This window comes from Coregonus clupeaformis, chromosome 16 (assembly GCF_020615455.1).
Source record: "Coregonus clupeaformis isolate EN_2021a chromosome 16, ASM2061545v1, whole genome shotgun sequence".
In the NCBI taxonomy this organism is placed as follows: domain Eukaryota; kingdom Metazoa; phylum Chordata; class Actinopteri; order Salmoniformes; family Salmonidae; genus Coregonus; species Coregonus clupeaformis.
The window spans coordinates 24,962,656-24,983,334 of record NC_059207.1 but is presented as its reverse complement, the minus strand read 5'-3'; the positions used below and the strand labels follow the sequence as shown (position 1 = coordinate 24,983,334).

At 42.2% G+C, this 20,679-nt stretch overlaps 1 protein-coding gene across 2 annotated transcripts in view; it reads left to right on the top strand.

Annotated features, from left to right (window-relative positions):
• Positions 1–20,679, top strand: part of LOC121584568 (rho guanine nucleotide exchange factor 28) — a 97,903-nt gene that overhangs the window by 69,588 nt on the left and 7,636 nt on the right. Inside the window, exons 7-19 of one of the 2 annotated variants that reach the window (XM_041900517.2) lie at positions 6,890–6,985; positions 8,272–8,395; positions 9,206–9,359; positions 9,578–9,633; positions 13,735–13,786; positions 14,197–14,323; positions 14,392–14,516; positions 14,705–14,845; positions 15,088–15,338; positions 15,492–15,617; positions 15,938–16,055; positions 16,271–16,531; positions 17,135–17,211. In XM_041900517.2, the coding sequence (XP_041756451.1) occupies positions 6,890–6,985; positions 8,272–8,395; positions 9,206–9,359; positions 9,578–9,633; positions 13,735–13,786; positions 14,197–14,323; positions 14,392–14,516; positions 14,705–14,845; positions 15,088–15,338; positions 15,492–15,617; positions 15,938–16,055; positions 16,271–16,531; positions 17,135–17,211 (1,708 nt within the window). The remainder of the gene's footprint in view (positions 1–6,889; positions 6,986–8,271; positions 8,396–9,205; positions 9,360–9,577; positions 9,634–13,734; positions 13,787–14,196; positions 14,324–14,391; positions 14,517–14,704; positions 14,846–15,087; positions 15,339–15,491; positions 15,618–15,937; positions 16,056–16,270; positions 16,532–17,134; positions 17,212–20,679) is intronic. The other variant, XM_041900518.2, reaches the window with a different exon arrangement.

The window sequence follows — 20,679 nt, the reverse complement described above, 5'->3', positions numbered from 1 at the left end:
GGCCTCTCTCATCTTTTTAAGTGGGAGAACTTGCACAATTGGTGGCTGACTAAATACTTTTTCCCCCCACTGTATATATATATATACTGAGATCATATGACAGATTATTTGACACTTAGATTGCACACAGGTGGACTTTATTTAACTAATTATGTGACTTCTGAAGGTAATTGGTTCCACCAGATCTTATTTAGGGGCTTCATAGAAAAGGGGGTGAATACATATGCACTTACCACTTTTCCGTTATTAATTTTTTTGAATTTTTTGAAACAAGTAATTTTTTTAATTTCACTTCACCAATTTGGACTATTTTGTGTATGTCCATTACATGAAATCCAAATAAAAATCACACACCCGTCCTGCACAGCTGCATAGGGGAAACGGTTTGAGTCGCACAAAATGGAATATAACATGTGGAATGACACAAGTACAACATCTAAAGATCTCCATCACTATACTGAGAGCTTTGCCCTTTCTAAAAGGACATATTTGGATGTCTTTGGAGTCTTTGTTCATGTTGGATTAGGAAGTGAATCATAAAAAAGGTATCTAGACCCTTCTATAATATGCCATTTACATCAAAAATAATGATTTGGTTGTATTTGGTCCTCTGTAGCTCAGCTGGTAGAGCACGGCGCTTGTAACGCCAGGGTAGTGGGTTCGATCCCCGGGACCACCCATACACAAAAATGTATGCGCGCATGACTGTAAGTCGCTTTGGATAAAAGCGTCTGCTAAATGACATATTATTATTATTATTATAAAAAATATTACTTTTCCTTTAATTGTAAATATAATTGCAGCTGCAAAGTTTTAAAACAGCCTGTCACCCGAATATTGTTGCTTTAAAGGGTAGGAAGCATGAGTTTATACTCACCAGTGTGTGGTCAAAGACTTAGTAACTTAGACTTAGTAAGTTGTAGTCACGATCTGGTTAGCTATAAGTACAAACATAGTTATGTTTTTGGGTTATTACATATTTATTAACTTATTTCCGGATATCTTCTCAAATACCCACAATGCATTATTTCTCAACATCATATGGAGGATCTACTCTGTGCTACCGAGGTCGTATGCTTGCTCAGTAGCTAGCTCAAGCTTGCTAATGTTAGCCACACCCCATGCTCTTCACATACTTTGTGGCTGTGTTATCTAGTCGGAACCCGTTGGCGCGGCAGGCTCTGGTGCCTTTTTGCTGTGGGCACTAGCAGTCCTCGTCTGTTCTCCTTTTATTTATTTTAATTTTTTGGCATGTTCTCTGTGAAGAAGGCTACGGGAGTTTTGTAACTTTTTCCACCTTGGCTTAGGGCTGCACACTAGCTGACTGAGACGAAGCGGATTTAACTTCTTTAGGAAAACAGCCCTAATGTTGGAAACAAACATCATTATTTTGTCATCCAAAATCACATTTATTTTCCAAGCTATAGCACACAATATTTTACATACAGCAGGTTTTTAAAGTTCCAAAGAGTTTTGTCTGCTTCACTGTTGCTACTCTGTTTATTATTTATGCATAGTCACTTTAACTCTACCCACATGTACATATTACCTCAATTACCTCGACTAACCAGTGCCTCCACACATTGACTCTGTACCGATACCCCCTGTATATAGCCTCCCTACTGTTATTTTATTTTACTGCTGCTCTTTAATTATTTGCTTCTTTTTTTTTCCTGCGTTGTTGGTTAATGGTTTGTAAGTAAGCATTTCACTGTAATACCTGTTGTATTCGGCGCATGTGGCAAATAAAATTTTATTTGATTTGTTTTCATTTTTGCCATGGAAAAAATATTATGATACTCGTATCGTCACAGCCCTATCTGGAATCTATCTATTTTGGATTTTTCTCCCAAAAAAATTAAATGAAAAGCTGAAATAAGTATTCAACCCCTTTGTTATGGCAAGCCTAAATAAGTTCAGGAGTAAAAATGTGCTTAACAAGTCACATAATAATTTGCATGGACTCACTCTGGGTGCAATAATAGTGTATAACATGATTTTTGAATTTCAAACACAGATTCAACCACAAAGACCAGGAAGGTTTTCCAATGCCTCGCAAAGGGCACTGCTCAAAAAAAGTAAAGGGAACACTAAAATAACACATCGTAGATCTGAATGAATGAAATAAACTTATTGAATACTTTTTTCTTTACATAGTTGAATGTGCTGACAACAAAATCACACAAAAATTATCAATGGAAATCAAATGTATCAACCCATGGAGGTCTGGATTTGGAGTCACCCTCAAAATTAAAGTGGAAAACCACACCACAGGCTGATCCAACTTTGATGTAATGTCCTTAAAATAAGTCAAAATGAGGCTCAGTAGTGTGCGTGGCCTCCACGTGCCTGTATGACCTCCCTACAACGCCTGGGCATGCTCCTGATGAGGTGGCGGATGGTCTCCTGAGGGATCTCCTCCCAGACCTGGACTAAAGCATCCGCCAACTCCTGGACAGTCTGTGGTGCAACGTGGCTTTGGTGGATGGAGCGAGACATGATGTCCCAGATGTGCTCAATTGGATTCAGGTCTGGGGAACGGGCGGGCCAGTCCATAGCATCAATGCCTTCCTCTTGCAGGAACTGCTGACACACTCCAGCCACATGAGGTCTAGCATTGTCATGCATTAGGAGGAACCCAGGGCCAACCGCACCAGCATATGGTCTCACAAGGTGTCTGAGGATCTCATCTCGGTACCTAATGGCAATCAGGCTACCTCTGGCGAGCACATGGAGGGCTGTGCGGCCCCCCAAAGAAATGCCACCCCACACCATGACTGACCCACCCCCAAACCTCATACCACCCTCATGGAGTCTGTTTCTGACCGTTTGAGCAGACACATGCACATTTGTGGCCTGCTGGAGGTCATTTTGCAGGGCTCTGGCAGTGCTCCTCCTGCTCCTCCTTGCACAAAGGCGGAGGTAGCAGTCCTGCTGCTGGGTTGTTGCCCTCCTACGGCCTCCTCCACGTCTCCTGATGTACTGGCCTGTCTCCTGGTAGCGCCTCCATGCTCTGGACACTACGCTGACAGACACAGCAAACCTTCTTGCCACAGCTCGCATTGATGTGCCATCCTGGATGAGCTGCACTACCTGAGCCACTTGTGTGGGTTGTAGACTCTGTCTCATGCTACCACTAGAGTGAAAGCACCGCCAGCATTCAAAAGTGACCAAAACATCAGCCAGGAAGCATAGGAACTGAGAAGTGGTCTGTGGTCACCACCTGCAAAACCAGTCCTTTATTGGGGGTGTCTTGCTAATTGCCTATAATTTCCACCTGTTGTCTATTCCATTTGCACAACAGCATGTGAAATGTATTGTCAATCCGTGTTGCTTCCTAAGTGGACAGTTTGATTTCACAGAAGTGTGATTGACTTGGAGTTACATTGTGTTGTTTAAGTGTTCCCTTTATTTTTTTGAGCAGTGTATATGTGTGTGTATCTATGTATGTATGTATGTATGTATGTATGTATATATATATATATATATATTTTATTTTTTATTTTTTTATTTTTTATTATTATATATTTTTTTTTTGTTATGCGAGAAATAAAACGTATGGGGGATTGGAAGTGATGCAGACAATTACATTGATGGAAGTTACAATCTATCTGAAATATTAAAGCTGATCTACTCCCTAAATTAAAAATAAAATAAAAAGGGCACCTATTGGTAGAGAGGTAAAAATTAAAAAGCCAGACGTTGAATATCCCTTTGAGCATGAAGTTATTAATTACAAAGTCACTACAAAGATACAGGCGTCCTTCCCTACTCAGTTGCCGGAGAGGAAGGAAACCACTCAGGGATTTCAACATGAGGCCAATGGTGACTCTAAAACAGTTACAGAGTTTAATGGCTGTGATAGGAGAAAACTGAGGATGGATCAACAACATTGTAGTTACTCCACAATACTAACCTAATTGACAGAGTGAAAAGAAGGAAGCATTCTATACAGAATCAAAATATTCCAAAACACGCATCCTGTTTGCAATAAGCCACTAAAGCAAAGTTTTGGTTTTTGCCCTAACACTACACAGCTGATGATTATTTGAATCAGCTGTGTAGTGCCAGGGCAACAACCAAAATGTGCTTCCCTTGGGTTCCCGGGGACCGAGTTTGAGAAACCCTGCTCTAAAGTAATGCTGCAAAAAATGTGGCAAAGCAATTCACTTTTTGTCCTGAATTCAACGTGTTATGTTTGGGGCAAATCCAATACAACACTTTACTGAGTTCCACTCTCCATATATGTTCAAGCATAGTGGTGGCTGCATCATATTATGGGTATGCTTGTAATTGTTAAGGACTGGGGAGTTTTTCAGGATAAAAAAGAAATGAAATGGAGCTAAGCACAGGCAAAATCCTAGACGAAAACCTGGTTCAGGCTGCTTTCCACCAGATACAGGGAGATGAATTCACCTTTCAGCAAGACAATAACCTAAAACACACTGGGGTTGCTTACCAAGAAGACAGTGAACTTTCCTGAGTGGTCAAGTTACATTTTTGACTTAACTCTTCTTGGAAATATATGGCAAGACCTGAAAATGGTTGTCTAGCAATGTTAAACAACCAATTTGACAGTCCTTGAAGACTTTTGAAAATTATTTTGGGTAAATGTTGCACAATCCAGGTGTGTAATCAGTTTTGGTAATCAGAGGCTGTATAGGAGGTGGAGTGGTTTCACTTCATTTCTGAGTATATAACCAGCTTCTCAGGCTCCATCTCTGTGTGCTTCATTCTTTAGCCAGAGGACTCCTGATATATCCAGGAGTGATAAGTATAATTTTTGTCTTTATCTGTTGTCTAGGACTGTCTTTTTGCTAGCTATGGCCATCTACTTTAGTAGGCTGCCTGTCTTCTCAGGAGCCTACTTGGTGTGTGAACTGCTGACTGCTATTAACTTGCAGATGATTGTTGACACATCAACCAGGATTAAGGGGCATGGCAATTTGTGACTGTTTTTTTTTGGTAATCAGTGGCTCGATCTCCAAGGCATTCAAAGTTGATCACCAAACATTTTGGTAAAAAACAACAACGATAAAGCCCTGCGTTCCTAATTATTTGTATTTTTTTTGCACTGTTGGCGGTAGGTGCACTTGATTCAGCAGCCCTAGCTCTGGGAAGGTAAAGTGTTCCCATTTTAAACCATTTCATGTGTCTGAAGGTAGAACCAAAGATTTTTATAACTAACCGAAGATAGACTAGAGCCTGTCCTTTCCAATGGGAACAAAGGAATCATAGTGGGCAGAACAAGGTGGACAGAGCCAAGCACGAGCTAGTGAGATCCTATTGGCACGTTCTAACATTTATTTGCATATTTTCATTAGGGAACGCCTACTCTGTTAAGTGCGCGTGTGCAATAACTAAATTCGCCCTTGCACTCCTTCTAAACAGCGCAATTTTTTGAAACTTTGGCAAAGGGTAAAGTCTACAAAACACATTCCACTCTGTTTTGTACAGATTCTAGTTTTGGAAACAGAAAACCGTATGGAGATCAAATGTTTCATCGATAATAAAATTTGCAGAATGTTGGCCAAAATCCATCTCACTCCATCTTCTCCCACTGGGCTTCCTCTCATCACCATATTTGGTAGTGAGTGAAAATGCCAATTGGAAGCTTCACATTTATACATCTGGTGAAATATCTGTCTCATTGTTCTATCTGTGTTAGAACTCTGCATACCCGGCAGGCCCAGAGAGCAAATTAAGTGCACCTATAGGCCTACCACTGGCCAATCAGATAGCTCAGATCATCGTGTCTGCACAGTTTCCTCGAGCCATAGGCTGTAAAAAAGAAGCACAGCAAAGTTGATACTGTAGGATTTTAAAAAGTTTAAAACCATGACTAGAGAGAGACTCAATTAATACAGCAAATAACTGCTGTTTTTATAAGTTCATGTTCAAGTTGTTATTCAGCACTGTCAACACTTTGTTCATCACTTTTATAAGCCATAAATGCGCGTTCTCCCTACTTTCACTAAGGCTACAACCAGCACTGCAGCTGCAATGAATGAGAATAGCAAAGTGTTTCAATAAGCTTGCATTGTTATTATTAGCACCTTGTGTACTTTTTCATATCAAGGAATATTTCACTTTCTCTGGTCATAGGAGTAACAACATGAATTGATGCATGACGCAGAAATAATGTAATGCGACTTGAGTTTCACCATCAGCTGGAAGACTGTGTCCCTTTTCTCAGTGGAGGAGGAAGGGAGAGCGGAGGGACGGTGAGTCGGGTGAGAGGCAGCCTCACTGCTGCACTCTCCCTCCCACCCTCCCTCCCATCAGATGCAGGCCATCAGTCCAGTAAAATAAAGCGAATTATTATACTCACTCAGCTGTGCCTCACAAGTAATACAACACATGATCTATACCAGTGTGATCATATACTTAACATTTTGAAATATAATTTCAAAATGGTCTGAGAAGAACAACATTGGCAGGGCAATTCAAGCATAGCCAATATGTAATGATAATGTATTGAGCCTATAGCTTACTACAAACCTCATTGCTATAGAACTGTTTTTAATAGGTTCATGTTGCATAGGTTTATGTTTTTAAGTGATGTTAAAAAAAAAATCTGAGCGGTAGATTTCGGCTTGCCTTTGGACTCAGAAAGTGATCTTGACTCAGAAAAGGTTGGTGACCACTGCTCTAATCAAATCCAGACATATTTATATGCAACAGTTCCGGTTTTGGCGGGAAATACCGGGAAAGGTGATTTATTCTCAGGATGGAACATTTGTAAAAAACCTGGAAAATATATTTAACCCTAGCGTACATGTGCTTAGACCGCCTGTGCAGTAGTCTCAAGATCTGTTGAAAAGGTTTTAAGACATACATGCTAAGCAGTGACCACCAGAACTCAGTCATCCAGTGTGTTTCACCATAGGGATGTGGGTTTCCGTAAGCGGGCCCAGTCTGCTGAGGATGAAGGCAGCTTGTCATCATCACTCCAACACCTCACCCTCTCAGAGTTCCTCAAAGAGTATGTCCCATTTCACTAGTCTGGCTCCCATGTCACGCATGAGTAGCGCTAGACACGCCTGGCATAACCTATAATAACCCATTTACCCTGGCCGCCATTTTCTTAAACTAAGCCTGGTATGTTTTCCCTGGTTACAGATCTAGGATCAGATTCCCCTCAGCCAATCTTAACCTTAACCATTAGTGGGGGAAAGGCAAAACTGACCTATGATCAGTATCTAGGGGCAACTTCACCCTACTCCGCCTTGTTCACCCACTCGAATCCTTTTTTAAAACTAATTTAATAACAACTCTATATGACACCTACCTCTTTACAAAACTGAACCATACCGCAACTTCTTAACCAACCATGATACACTTGTCTTAACCCTATCCTAAAGTTAAAAAAAAGATATATATATAGATATATCTTTTTTTTACCCTTATTTTACCAGGTAAGTTGACTGAGAACACATGATCATTTACAGCAACGACCTAGGGAATAGTTACAGGGGAGAGGAGTAACCCTTCATCGCTACTTTGTCCAAGTGGGGCTCCTACCTGATGTCAACTATGATTCTAGCCAATGGCAGGATAGTTAAGGCTGAATCTCAAATGGCACCCTATTCCCTATGTAGTGCCCTACTTTGACCAGGGCCCAAAGGGCTTTTGTCTAAAAGTAGGGCACTATATATGGAATAGGGTGCCATTTAGAAGGCGGCCTTGTCTATGAAGTCTGTTACATCAGATGTTATCTGTATGGCTCAGTTCTGCTTTGTCATGGAAAGACTGTGTATTGCATTGCATGTACTCTAACTGTCCTCCTGCATCTAACAGAATACATTTCACTTGGAATGCCTACTGTACCTACTAGTAGTGTTATGAATAGCTGACATATTATGTGTCAAGGTCATGCCATGAATAGCATTGAGACATAATTTAAACTGTTGGGTTATTCCAAACTTCCCAAGTATGTTACTAAGAGTGATGGTGTTGTAGACCAGGGGTGGCCAATCCTGGAGGGCAATCAATTTATCATGGTCTTCAATCTCTAGACCCTGAATAGTTTTATTCAGGTGTTAATGTGTTTGAGTTTACCACCCCTGGTCTAGATTAATGAGATAAACCTAGCTAGCCTGGGTCACAATCTGTTTGTGCTCTTGCCAACTCCATTGCTCATTGTCAAGCCATACAGCATGACAATTCCATAGGAGTTGACAAGAGAGCAGAAACAGACTGTGACCCAGGCTAAAACCTAGCTTCACTGTACTATGGCATGTCATACTGAAATTCCTTTCCAAAAAACAGGATTCAGGACGAGGAGTGGGATAAATACATAATTCCCTCCAAGGTTGAGTCAGAGAAATACAAAGTCAGCAGAACCTTCAGCTTCCTGAAGAGCAGGATGTCCAGCCCTCGTAACAAGATCAAGGTGAGAGCTCCGGGGTGAAGTTTCCCCTAGGTACAGATCTAGGATCAGCTTCCCCTCTCCCAATCCTAACCTTAACCATTAGTAGCGGAAATGCAAGACTGACCCAATATCAGCATCTAGGGGCAAATTCACCCTACGTACGCCCAGGCGATACAGACAATAAACACTCTGTTGGTTATTCCCCAAGTTACAACAAAATATACTGTAGTACTAAAGCAAAATCCAGTTCTTGGGATAAAAGTTTAAGATTATCCAAACCAGACCTGCTACTGGAGGACTCTCCCACAAAAACCTTTAAACACCTCTGTCAGGATTCCTATGCTGGGGAGCCATTGTCTGGGAATGGTGCCTTTACTTGGGGAAGAGAAAATTCCCTTTCCATACATCTTAGCAGCGGGACACAATGAAAATATCCAAAAAACATTCCATTATACACCATCACTCATATACACATGTGCACGGAAAAGCATACACAAATCAAATTAACTTTTATTTGTCACATGCTTCCTAAAAAACAGGTGTATGCTAAAAGTGAAATGCTTACTTACGGACTCTTCCCAACATATATAATAGAAAAATAATAACACGAGGAATACAATGAGTAACGATAACTTGGCTATACATATGTATTACTGTGCAATAGAATGTGTCACTGTTTACACAACATTAGCAGGTAATAGCAACATCTGACTGTGCCTCAATCTATCTCTCTCTCAAGCGCTCTCTCTTCCTCACTGGTACACCAAATTAAAACACACACACACAGACCCCCTCATGGCTTTGGCTTCTCTGTGGCTTTCTGCACTGCAGGTGAAGGAGGGTAAAGAGAGGACTGGAAAGGAGAAGACAGGAGCAACTAACGTACACCAGTTTGTGCCAGTCTCTCCCTCAGGACCCTCTGGGCTGTCTGTATATGTGGCCTGTGACAAGCCCTTCCCTGTGAAGGAGTTGCTGCAGTGTACCAGTGAGTACTGTACTTTTTGTCGCTCTCTATTCCCTGTAGGGGACCATTGCTCAGGTCTTTAGCCATGTCTAATACCAATCCAATTTTATTGATAATTAGAATGTATTTATGCAATCTTTGATGCTAACATGGAGGATAGTTTGGTCAAACTCTAGTATCTGATCACTGTGACAATTAACATACTGAGTGAAAGTCATGAAATGTCACTTCCTCCCTAGACTGCTCTCTGAGTGTCCATAAGGGCTGTCGTGACTCGGCTGCAGCATGTGGGAAGGTATGGGTCACCTACTGAACATATTATTTCACCTTTGACCCCATGAGTACTGTATATCACTGAGAACTAATGCTACGTTCATGACGTGTGTTCGGAAATACAACTTCTAAACTCGGAGCAACAAGTTGTATGCATTCATGTGCTTTGAATTCAGAGAGAATGACAATTGGCTAATGACTAACTACTTACTTCAATCATAAACGAGAATTACGGCTAACATGCTCGCAAACAAACAAATTATAGTGTTCAAAAACATATTTATGTAAAAACATTTTGTTGTTTATATTTAACTGCCGAAAATGATGTCATCAAGGTAATTGCTTTGGTAGGTGATGTCAGAGTTCAGCATGTCGGAGAAGTTTCCGATTTGTACAGTAATTACAATTGGAGGGCCATTCAAATATATTTTTTACCCTCGGAAACTAGAATTTCCAAGTTTCAGACATGTTTTGAACGCAGCATAAAGAACATGGAGACCTATGCTAGGATCCTATTCATGCTATAGCTGAGCTGGGAGAAACATGGCATCCAGGCTAGCTTTGTCTTGTAAATGTACTCATTAGACATATGACATGACATATGACCACTGGCGATTTTATCTTGGTGGGGCAAAAAAACTTTTTTTTAAATATGGATGCATGCCAGCAAAGCCACTACATAACACTAAACAATACATTAATTGCACTATAATGGTGACAAACGGTGCCCACAAACTGTTCAGGCCTATGTAAAGCTGTCCAAACAGCAGAGTCCCAACAGCAGTCCCAGCACGTTACCACTGCTACACCTGGCTGGCAGAGAAACAGTTCATTCAGCCTCATTTACTGCCTTTTAAAAAAACATAGCTGATATGGCTGAGTTGCTTAAACAAATGTGGTTTCTACTGACAATTGAGATGTACAAACTATGGCATAAGGGAACGATGAGCGGATAAGAGGCAATATGTAATTTCGATTGAAACATTACTGAGCGAGCTAGGACGGACGTAGTCAATATAACTATTTGTTCAGCACTTTTGAAATGTACAGCAACATAATTCAGAACATGGGCCGTTCTTACAGTATTCTCCCTGTACACCAAGTCAGAACTGTAGGATCAATAAAGGGGGCATATAAGCAGAAAATGAAAGCTCTTACAATATTCAATGATTACATTTTTCTAAAATAGTCTATAGGCTACATGTGCAACACCAAGTCACAACAGTAGACGAAATTAAGAAGGGAAAAGGGACCAAATCATTAGTGTGAGGCACATGGGCTACTAAAAGCTTACTACACAACATACACTTAAATAATAAAATAATAATACTTAGTATTACTTTCTTAGCTACAGTATATATATATATACAGTGGGGAGAACAAGTATTTGATACACTGCCGATTTTGCAGGTTTTCCTACTTACAAAGCATGTAGAGGTCTGTAATTTTTATCATAGGTACACTTCAACTGTGAGAGACGTAATCTAAAACAAAAATCCAGAAAATCATATTGTATGATTTTTAAGTAATTAATTTGCATTTTATTGCATGACATAAGTATTTGATACATCAGAAAAGCAGAACTTAATATTTGGTACAGAAACCTTTGTTTGCAATTACAGAGATCATACGTTTCCTGTAGGTCTTGACCAGGTTTGCACACACTGCAGCAGGGATTTTGGCCCACTCCTCCATACAGACCTTCTCCAGATCCTTCAAGTTTCGGGGCTGTCGCTGGCCAATACAGACTTTCAGCTCCCTCCAAAGATGTTCTATTGGGTTCAGGTCTGGAGACTGGCTAGGCCACTCCAGGACCTTGAGATGCTTCTTACGGAGCCACTCCTTAGTTGCCCTGGCTGTGTGTTTCGGGTTGTTGTCATGCTGGAAGACCCAGCCACGACCCATCTTCAATGCTCTTACTGAGGGAAGGAGGTTGCTGGCCAAGATCTCGCGATACATGGCCCCATCCATCCTCCCCTCAATACGGTGCAGTCGTCCTGTCCCCTTTGCAGAAAAGAATCCCCAAAGAATGATATTTCTACCTCTATGCTTCACGGTTGGGATGGTGTTCTTGGGGTTGTACTCATCCTTCTTCTTCCTCCAAACACGGCGAGTGGAGTTTAGACCAAAAAGCTCTATTTTTGTCTCATCAGACCACATGACCTTCTCCCATTCCTCCTCTGGATCATCTAGATGGTCATTGGCAAACTTCAGACGGGCCTGGACATGCGCTGGCTTGAGCAGGGGGACCTTGCGTGCGCTGCAGGATTTTAATCCATGACGGCGTAGTGTGTTACTAATGGTTTGCTTTGAGACTGTGGTCCCAGCTCTCTTCAGGTTATTGACCAGGTCCTGCCGTGTAGTTCTGGGCTGATCCCTCACCTTCCTCATGATCATTGATGCCCCACGAGGTGAGATCTTGCATGGAGCCCCAGACCGAGGGTGATTGACCGTCATCTTGAACTTCTTCCATTTTCTAATAATTGCGCCAACAGTTGTTGCCTTCTCCCCAAGCTGCTTGCCTATTGTCCTGTAGCCCATCCCAGCCTTGTGCAGGTCTACAATTGTATCCCTGATGTCCTTACACAGCTCTATGTTCTTGGCCATTGTGGAGAGGTTGGAGTCTGTTTGATTGAGTGTGTGGACAGGTGTCTTTTATACAGGTAACGAGTTCAAACAGGTGAAGTTAATACAGGTAATGAGTGGAGAACAGGAGGACTTCTTAAAGAAAAACTAACAGGTTTGTGAGAGCCGGAATTCTTACTAGTTGGTAGGTGATCAAATACTTATGTCATGCAATAAAATGCAAATTAATTACTTAAAAATCATACAATGTGATTTTTGTTTTAGATTCCGTCTCTCACAGTTGAAGTGTACCTATGATAAAAATTGCAGACCTCTACATGCTTTGTAAGTAGGAAAACCTGCAAAATCAGCAGTGTATCAAATACTTGTTCTCCCCACTGTATCTCCCTGGCATATTACATAACTTATACAGTAGCATACAATACATTTTTGGATTCACCTTGTTGTGCTTGAATAGGAAGGTGGCGCGGCGGTCCTTCGTGGCCAAATTTTGTCATCAAAGTCTGGCGTTCTCTGGATTTATGGTGCTTTCAAGACAACTGGGTTTTGGAGAAAAAAAAACAAGGACGAATCATGATGACGTCAGTGATCTTCAGGTCGGAGCTCTAGAAAGAGGCCAGAGTTCCCGACTTACAATTCCGAGTTGGATGACGGTTCAAAATGTATTTCCCCAGTCGGAGCTCATTTTTTCCCGAGTTCCCAGTTGTCTTGAACTCACTGAAGTCAGATTTCCCAGTTCCGAGTTTCCAGTTTTTTTTTGCAATGCTTGCAGTTAGCGACTGATTCCTTCCAAACCACTCATTGTTGAATTTGTGATTTCCAACTTGTTGTGTTATGTTTGTCAAACGTTTGATCGTTTTATCTATAATTTCTCTTCATTATTTATCTTCATATGACAAGGATTAAAAAGGATTTGCCAGTAGATTGTCGACTTGATTCATGATGATGACTGCTAGCTAAGATTTTGAAAGTATGATGTTGACATGATCAGTCCAATCAAAGCTACTGTAGATATAACATGATTTGACGTCATTTTATGTGGCCAATGACCTTGAGCCATCTTGGATGGGCACTTCTAATGTAACTCTATGGCAGCACCCAAGGTGCTTGAATTTTTTAGAGCTCTACCCTTAGATTTGGCGGTGACGTAGTGTCCCCATGAGTGACAGAACACTGAGCAAATCACAGCACAACTAGAAAACATTACCATCCCTACGCTCCATATTTTCCGCTGGCTGCCCCACCACCACATAAAGCACTGAGCTAGGCTGAAACACCTGCATTTTGGAGCTGCCTTACTCAAGAAAGCAAAAAGAGACCAAGTTTGTATGCGGCTTTATTAACTCAATGAAATGTTTTTTTCTTTTACATTGTTTGCAAACTGATATGTGACATGCAAAACAGGTGGGGCTCGTGACCACCCCCATACTGTTAAGTCAATCTCAAGTGCACATTAGAGAAGGCTAGTAGTTGTACTGATAATCAACTACTAAGTAAGTGCTACTAATAAATATTGATTTGATTATCATGTCCTCAGAGGCCTCTGGAGAAGAATGTGGCGATATTAAAGACCAAATCTCTCCCGCACAGTAAGTTAGCTATTCCTCCTCTCCTCTACTATCGGCATTCATCAACCTCCTCCTCCTTTTCTCTTTCATCTCTCCTGCAGAGTAAGTTAGGTATTCCTTCCTCCTCTCTGTTAACGTGTTAAAGTTTAATGGGGGCCAGGGACTGTGTGTGTGTGTGTGTGTGTGTGTGTGTGTGTGTGTGTGTGTGTGTGTGCCTGCAGTGAGAGGACATTGAGCAATTCTCACACACTGAATGAATGAGCCATTGCGAGGTCAGATCAGGTGACTGAAGGAGACATTCACAGTTTTGATCATTTGAAACAAAATTAGCAGAATTGTTGTTGTTAAATACAAATCTAATGGAGCTGGATGAATGTTGTCATCTTTGACATGTTCCCTTTTCTCCCCCCCCCACCTCTCTCTCCCCCCAGACTCAGTGATGAGGGAGGGTTCCACTGCCCCCCTCACCTCTTCCTCCTCCCTCCTCACCATGCTGCCCCGAGGCAGAAAATATATGACTACTCCCCTCTCTAAGAGCCCCTCTGAGTCTACAGACAGGTGAGGACACACACACACTCCACAGGTCTCTCCAGCTTCACTAACAGATCCCGTCTTGCACTCTCTAGGAGGCTGAGTGATGCTGTGGGGGTCGGTGTGGACAGTGACGTGTGGAGCAGCTGCTCCCTTAGTGAAGAAGGGGTACAGGTAACAGGGACCCCCCCATCCACAGACCATCAATCCACCACAGAGGGTAAGGGCTTGAACTGTACAACTGCACAACACCATGGTATTAGAAGGACCAGACCTGTTAAACTACATAATCAACGCATACTGTAAACAAATAAAACAGAAAAGATTCAACAGCACACCCCCTGGACAGGATGCTAGTCTATTTCAGGTCCTTCCCTAATCATTTGACCTTTGCCCCCCCTCCATCAGAGTCAGTCGACACCCCCCTGCTCAGCGACCTATCGGCTGACCTGCTGGGGTTTGAGGTGGAGTCCTGGAGTCTGGCCGTCACAACTGAGTTCTGCAGAAAACACGACAAACACACCGTCAAACGACAGGATGTCATCTACGGTGTGTTAGTGTGTGTGTGTGCATGTGTGTGTGTGTGTGTGTACGCACATTGGTCATTTGCACATGACAAAGGAATGGCAACACCTTTCAGTGTCTCACATCTACGGTATGTTGGTGTGTGTGTGCGCACGTGTGTGTGCATGTACACCTGTGTGTGCGTGTGTGCGTGTGCATGCGTGTGTGTGTGAACAGGCATGTATACATAATCCTCTCTCTGTCTGTCTCTCTCTCTCCCCATGTAGAGCTGATGCAGACAGAGTTGCACCACATCCAGACACTGACGGTGATGTCCGAGGTGTTTCGTCGAGGGATGCTGGACGAGCTCCAACTGGACTGGGAGTGTGTGGCTCGCATCTTCCCCTGTCTGGATCCTCTCCTGCTCTTCCACAGGAATCTCTTCGGATCTCTACAGGAGCGGCGATACGCCTCAGCCCAGCCAGGACACCCACGCAACTACTGCATCCACAGTATAGGGGATATACTGTTGCAACAGGTGGACACGCACACACAACAACAGATGCAAACACAAAAGCACGTATGCTTATTACTCACATGCGCATTCACTGTGAACACTCATACACACACCACATTTACACACTTCTGGACAACTCAAGGCCTATTCAATATCCCCTATTTCTGTTGTTAGTTCTCAGAAGACAACGCTGTGAAGATGAAGCAAGTGTACGGAGAGTTCTGTAGTCACCACACGGAGGCTGTCAACGTCTTCAAAGAGCTGCAGCAGCAGAACAAGAAGTTCCAGGTGTTTCTCAAAGTATGTTTCTGACAGAACCTTTCCTTTTTAGTCCAACTTGGTTTTTATATTTGGTCAATGGTTTTCATAAGGAGGGATTGTACAGGATGATTTTTACCTTGGTTCCTCCTCCTCCTCATGAGAGAAAATGCAGCTGAAAACAAGACGCGTCTTGGAGGTGTCGTTTTATGTGTTTTTTGTGTGTGCTATTACACTTTTCTTACGACTACCGATGCCACTTAGGCCGTGTTCAACCGGAAAAGTAGTTTTTCGGCAACAGCTCATCTTTAAAATGTGGATATCTTTCACTCAACACACACCAGTTGTTGTCTCTTCTACAGCAACAGAGTAACAACTCTCTGGTCAGAAGAAGGGAGGTGCCAGAGTTCATCCTGCTAGTGACTCAGCGCATCACCAAGTACCCTGTACTACTGGAGAGGATACTGCACTATACAACTGGTCAGTTACAAAGAGGGGGAGAAGGAAGGAAGGAAGGAAAGAAGGAGAGAGAGTGAGAGAAAGAGAGAGAGAGAGAGAGCACGCATGAGAGAGAATGTATATGTCTCTGCTTCTTTGCACTATGTATACAACTAAACAATGAAACTGTGTCAAGTATGCCAGTATAGATCGTGTATAGCCGCTGAATTGAAGCATTGTGTTCCTCCTACCTCCAGAGGGCAGTGAGGAGCACACTGAGCTGTCGCGGGCACTCACTCAGGTACGTGACATCATCACTGCAGTGGACATGAGCGTGAGCGAGTACGAGAAGGGCCAAGAGCTGCAGGAGGTGCTGAGTCGCGTGGAGAACAAGAGCCTGGCCAAGCTGAAGAGTGGCAAGGTGTTCCGCAAGCACGACCTGCTAGGGCAACACCAACAGAGGGCTCTACAGCACAAGGGACTTGTCTACTGGAAAACTGCTACGGGACGACTGAAAGGTAGGGTGAGGTCAGTGCGTGCGGTGTGTTTAATAATTATATATTTTTTAAAGGAGTGTGGCAGTCCTACTCCTTTTATATACATTTTACATTTACGTCATTTAGCAGACGCTCTTATCCAGAGCGACTTACAGTTAGTGCATACATTATTATTATTATTATTATTTATTAATTTTTTCATACTGGCCCCCCGTGGGAATCGAACCCACAACCCTGGCGTTGCAAACGCCATGCTCTACCAACTGAGCTACATCCCTGCCGGCCATTCCCTCCCCTACCCTGGACAAATTGTGCGCCGCCCCATGGGTCTCCCGGTCGCGGCCGGCTTCGACAGAGCCTGGATACGAACCAGGATCTCTAGTGGCACAGCTAGCGCTGCAATGCAGTGCCTTAGACCACTGCGCCACTCGGGAGATATGATATGCTATGATAGGATAGATAAAGTGGAAAGATAGAGGAGAGAGTTTCTGAAATAGCAGTTGGCCAAATTCGAACCCATGCTGCAGCGGTATGGGTTCTGGAGGCAGTGGCTTATACTTCTGGACGACCCTAGGCAACAACAGTGTCTATTATAACAATCTCCCTCACCCACTCTCTTTGCAGACACCCTGGCTCTGCTGCTGACTGATGTGCTGGTGTTCCTGCAGGAGAAGGACCAGAGGTTCATATTTGCTGCCGTGGTATGCCAGTTTGGTCATTCTCGTTACATTACACTCCAATCATTATTTCATTACCTCATGCCTTATCTGCAATTACATTACCTACCTAAAAAGATAAGAAAATCCCCCAAAAAGTAACAAAAATGAATTCTTAAAGGGATGCTTGATTTTGGCAATCAAGCCCTTTGTCTACTTCCCCAGAGTCAGTTGAACTCATTAGTGTTAGCGCAATGACTAGAAGTATATGGGGACAGCTAGCATGATTGGCTTGTGAAACTACCTTTAAATAGCAACGCGCATGCCCCACCCACCTGAGGATCTGTCTTTTTTAGCCATCTATTTCCTGTGTATGAGGGGTGCAAAATCCATCTCGCTGGATTGATTTCTTTAATTTTACTACTTTTTCATACTTTTGCTTGTGCCTGTCGATTTTTCCCGTTAATGTTACGACCAAGGAAATGTTTGTAATGACCTCTCAAACACATCCCTGTAATGGCTGAAATGGGTTCAATGGGATACATTGGCTTTCCGTTGAATCTCTAAGAAAGCTTCGTCAGGGATTTAACGCATCGTCTCGACACTTATATCACAAGAAAGAGAAGAAAGATAACTTTATTTTGATGGCTGTTAATATTTTGTGGAATTAAAAGAAATAATAATGTAATACATTTGAAATGTTTACAAATTAGATGCGCTGAAATAAAAGCAACTTCTGAAAATGAACACTCGGATTATAGTGATATTATGTCTGATCTCGCAAACAATGTAAAGTACGTTTAGATAGGTGTTATCTTGAACCAAGTTTGTTGATTTTTAATCTGAGGGTATCCTGCTATTGACACACTTGTTGAAATATACAAGAGAACGCAACAACAACAGTAATTAATAAGGCAGTCTAGATAGCGCAGGTGAGTGCAGGTGGGGTAGACAGAGTAAGTGTTTGGTGGTTGCAGCCCTGTTCCTCCCCTTTATTTTAATGTATTCATATATGCAAATACACCTATGTAATTATGCAAATGAGGCACATATAATTGTATTTATTTTAACACAAAATATTAACAAAATAACTGATGCAAAAAGAACATGTATATACAGAATGACTGCATTCTAAGAAATAAGTAAGTAAAATTTGACAATAAATTGAATACATGAATTCCGCCCAAAATCACAGAACTCATTATTTGTCCGTGCCAGTAAAACATTTTATGTGCTATAATTCAGTCAATAGCTGATGGATTATACATTTCTAAAAGTTTGGAGTATCTTCATCCATTGTCCAACTGTAGCATTTATTAGAATTGTTTTTAAAACCTTTTAACAATTTCGATGACCGTTGCTACTCTAACTTCCTTCATACTGAATGCAGAAACATAAAAATGGTATCCACGAGTTCATCTCTGGGGAAGTAGATAACATATTTAATTGCCTAAATCCTGAAGTATCCCTTTAATGGTGAAACAGCCACGTCCCTTTGTGATATTACAACAGCAAAGAAGTTACTGAAAACAACTAACAAAGTTTTTTTCCCCTCGGACATCAAAAGCACAATATGTACAGCAATTTGTTTTTACCATGCTGCGCGACAGTCCTCACCTCGGCAACAAAAACAAGAACAACGGTGTTGGGGTGGCCAGTGGCACTGTTTCCCCCTATTGCAGATTACATCTTTAAGTAGATATACATGTAATTACATTGCATTTTGAAAGTATTCAGACCCTTAACTTTTTTTCACATTTTGTAACATTACAGCCTTATTCTTAAATTGTTTCCCCCCCCCCCCCTCATCAATCTACACACAATACCCCATTATGACAAAGCAAAAACCAGTTTAAAAAAAATGTACATTTAAAAAATAAATAAACAGAAATATCACATTTACATAAGTATTCAGACCATTACTCAGCACTTTGTTGAAGCACCTTTCGCAGCGATTACAGCCTCGAGTCTTCTTGGGTATGATGCTAAAAGCTTGGCACACCTGTATTTGAGTTTCTCCCATTTTTCTCTGCAGATCCACTCAATCTCTGTCATGTTGGATGGGGAGTGTCGCTGCACAGCTATTTTCAGGTCTCTCCAGTGATGTTCGATTGGGTTCAAGTCCAGGCTCTGGCTGGGCCACTCAAGGACATTCAGAGACTTGTCCCAAAGCCACTCCTGCATTGTCTTGGCTGTGTACTTAGGGTCTTTGTTCTGTTTGAAGGTGAACCTTCGCCCCAGTCTGAGGTCCTGAGCGCTCTGGAGCAGGTTTTCGTTTAGGATCTCTCTGTACTTTGCTCCGTTCATCTTTCCCTCGATCCTGACTAGTCTCCCTGTCCCTGCCGCTGAAAACATCCCCACAACATGATGCTGCCACCACCATGCTTCACCGTAGGGATGGTGCCAGGTTTCCTCCAGATGTGATGCTTGGCATTCAGGCCCAGAGAGTTCAATCTTGGTTTCATCAGACCAGACAATCTTGTTTTTCATGGTCTGAGAGTCCTTTAGGTGCCTTTCGGCAAACTCCAAGCGGGCGGTCATGTGCTTTATACTGAGGAGTGGCTTCCGTCTGGCCACTCTACCATAAAGGCCTGATTGGTGGAGTGCTGCAGAGATGGTTGTCCTTCTGGAAGGTTCTCCCATCTCCACAGAGGAAGTCTGGAGCTCTGTCAGAGTGACCATCGGTTTCTTGGTCACCTCCCTGACCAAGGCCCTTCTCCCCTCAGTTTGGCCAGGCGGCCAGCTCTAGGAAGAGTCTTGGTGGTTCCAAACTTCTTCCATTTAAGTATGATGGGGACCTTCAATGCTACAGAAATGTTTTTGGTACCCTTCCCCAAATCACACAATCCTGTCTCGGAGCTCTACGGACAATTCCTTCGACCTCATGGCTTGGTTTTTGCTCTGACATGCACTGTCAACCTTATATAGACAGGTGTGTTCCTTTCCAAATCATGTCCAATCAATTGAATTTACCACAGGTGGACTCCAATGAAGTTGTAGAAACAACATCAAGGATGATCAATGGAAAGAGGATGCACCTGAGCTCAATTTCGAGTCTCATAGCAAAGGGTCTGAATACTTATGTAAATAAGGTATTTTTGTTTTTAATTTGTTATAAATGTGCAAATATTTCTAAAAACCTGTTCGCTTTGTCATTATGGAGTATTGTGTGTAGATTGATGAGGAACAACATTTATTTAATCAATTTTAGAATAAGGCTGTAACGTAACAAAATGTGGAAAAAGGGAAGGGTTCTGAATACTTTCCGAATGCACTATACATGGCATGAGAGCAATTTAAAGGGGTAGACTGGGATTGGTACTATCATTTTAATTTCATGGATGGTCAGTCCTTGCATCCATAGTTCCGTCTATGAATTTGAGAGTGTATACATTTCTCCAGCCCCATCATTCAGCTGTTTTCCAAAAAAGTGCCGATGTGACTGCTTTGTTGTTGTTTAAATCCCAGAATGCCCATTTAATGTAATATCAAATGTCGCTCACTACTGAAATC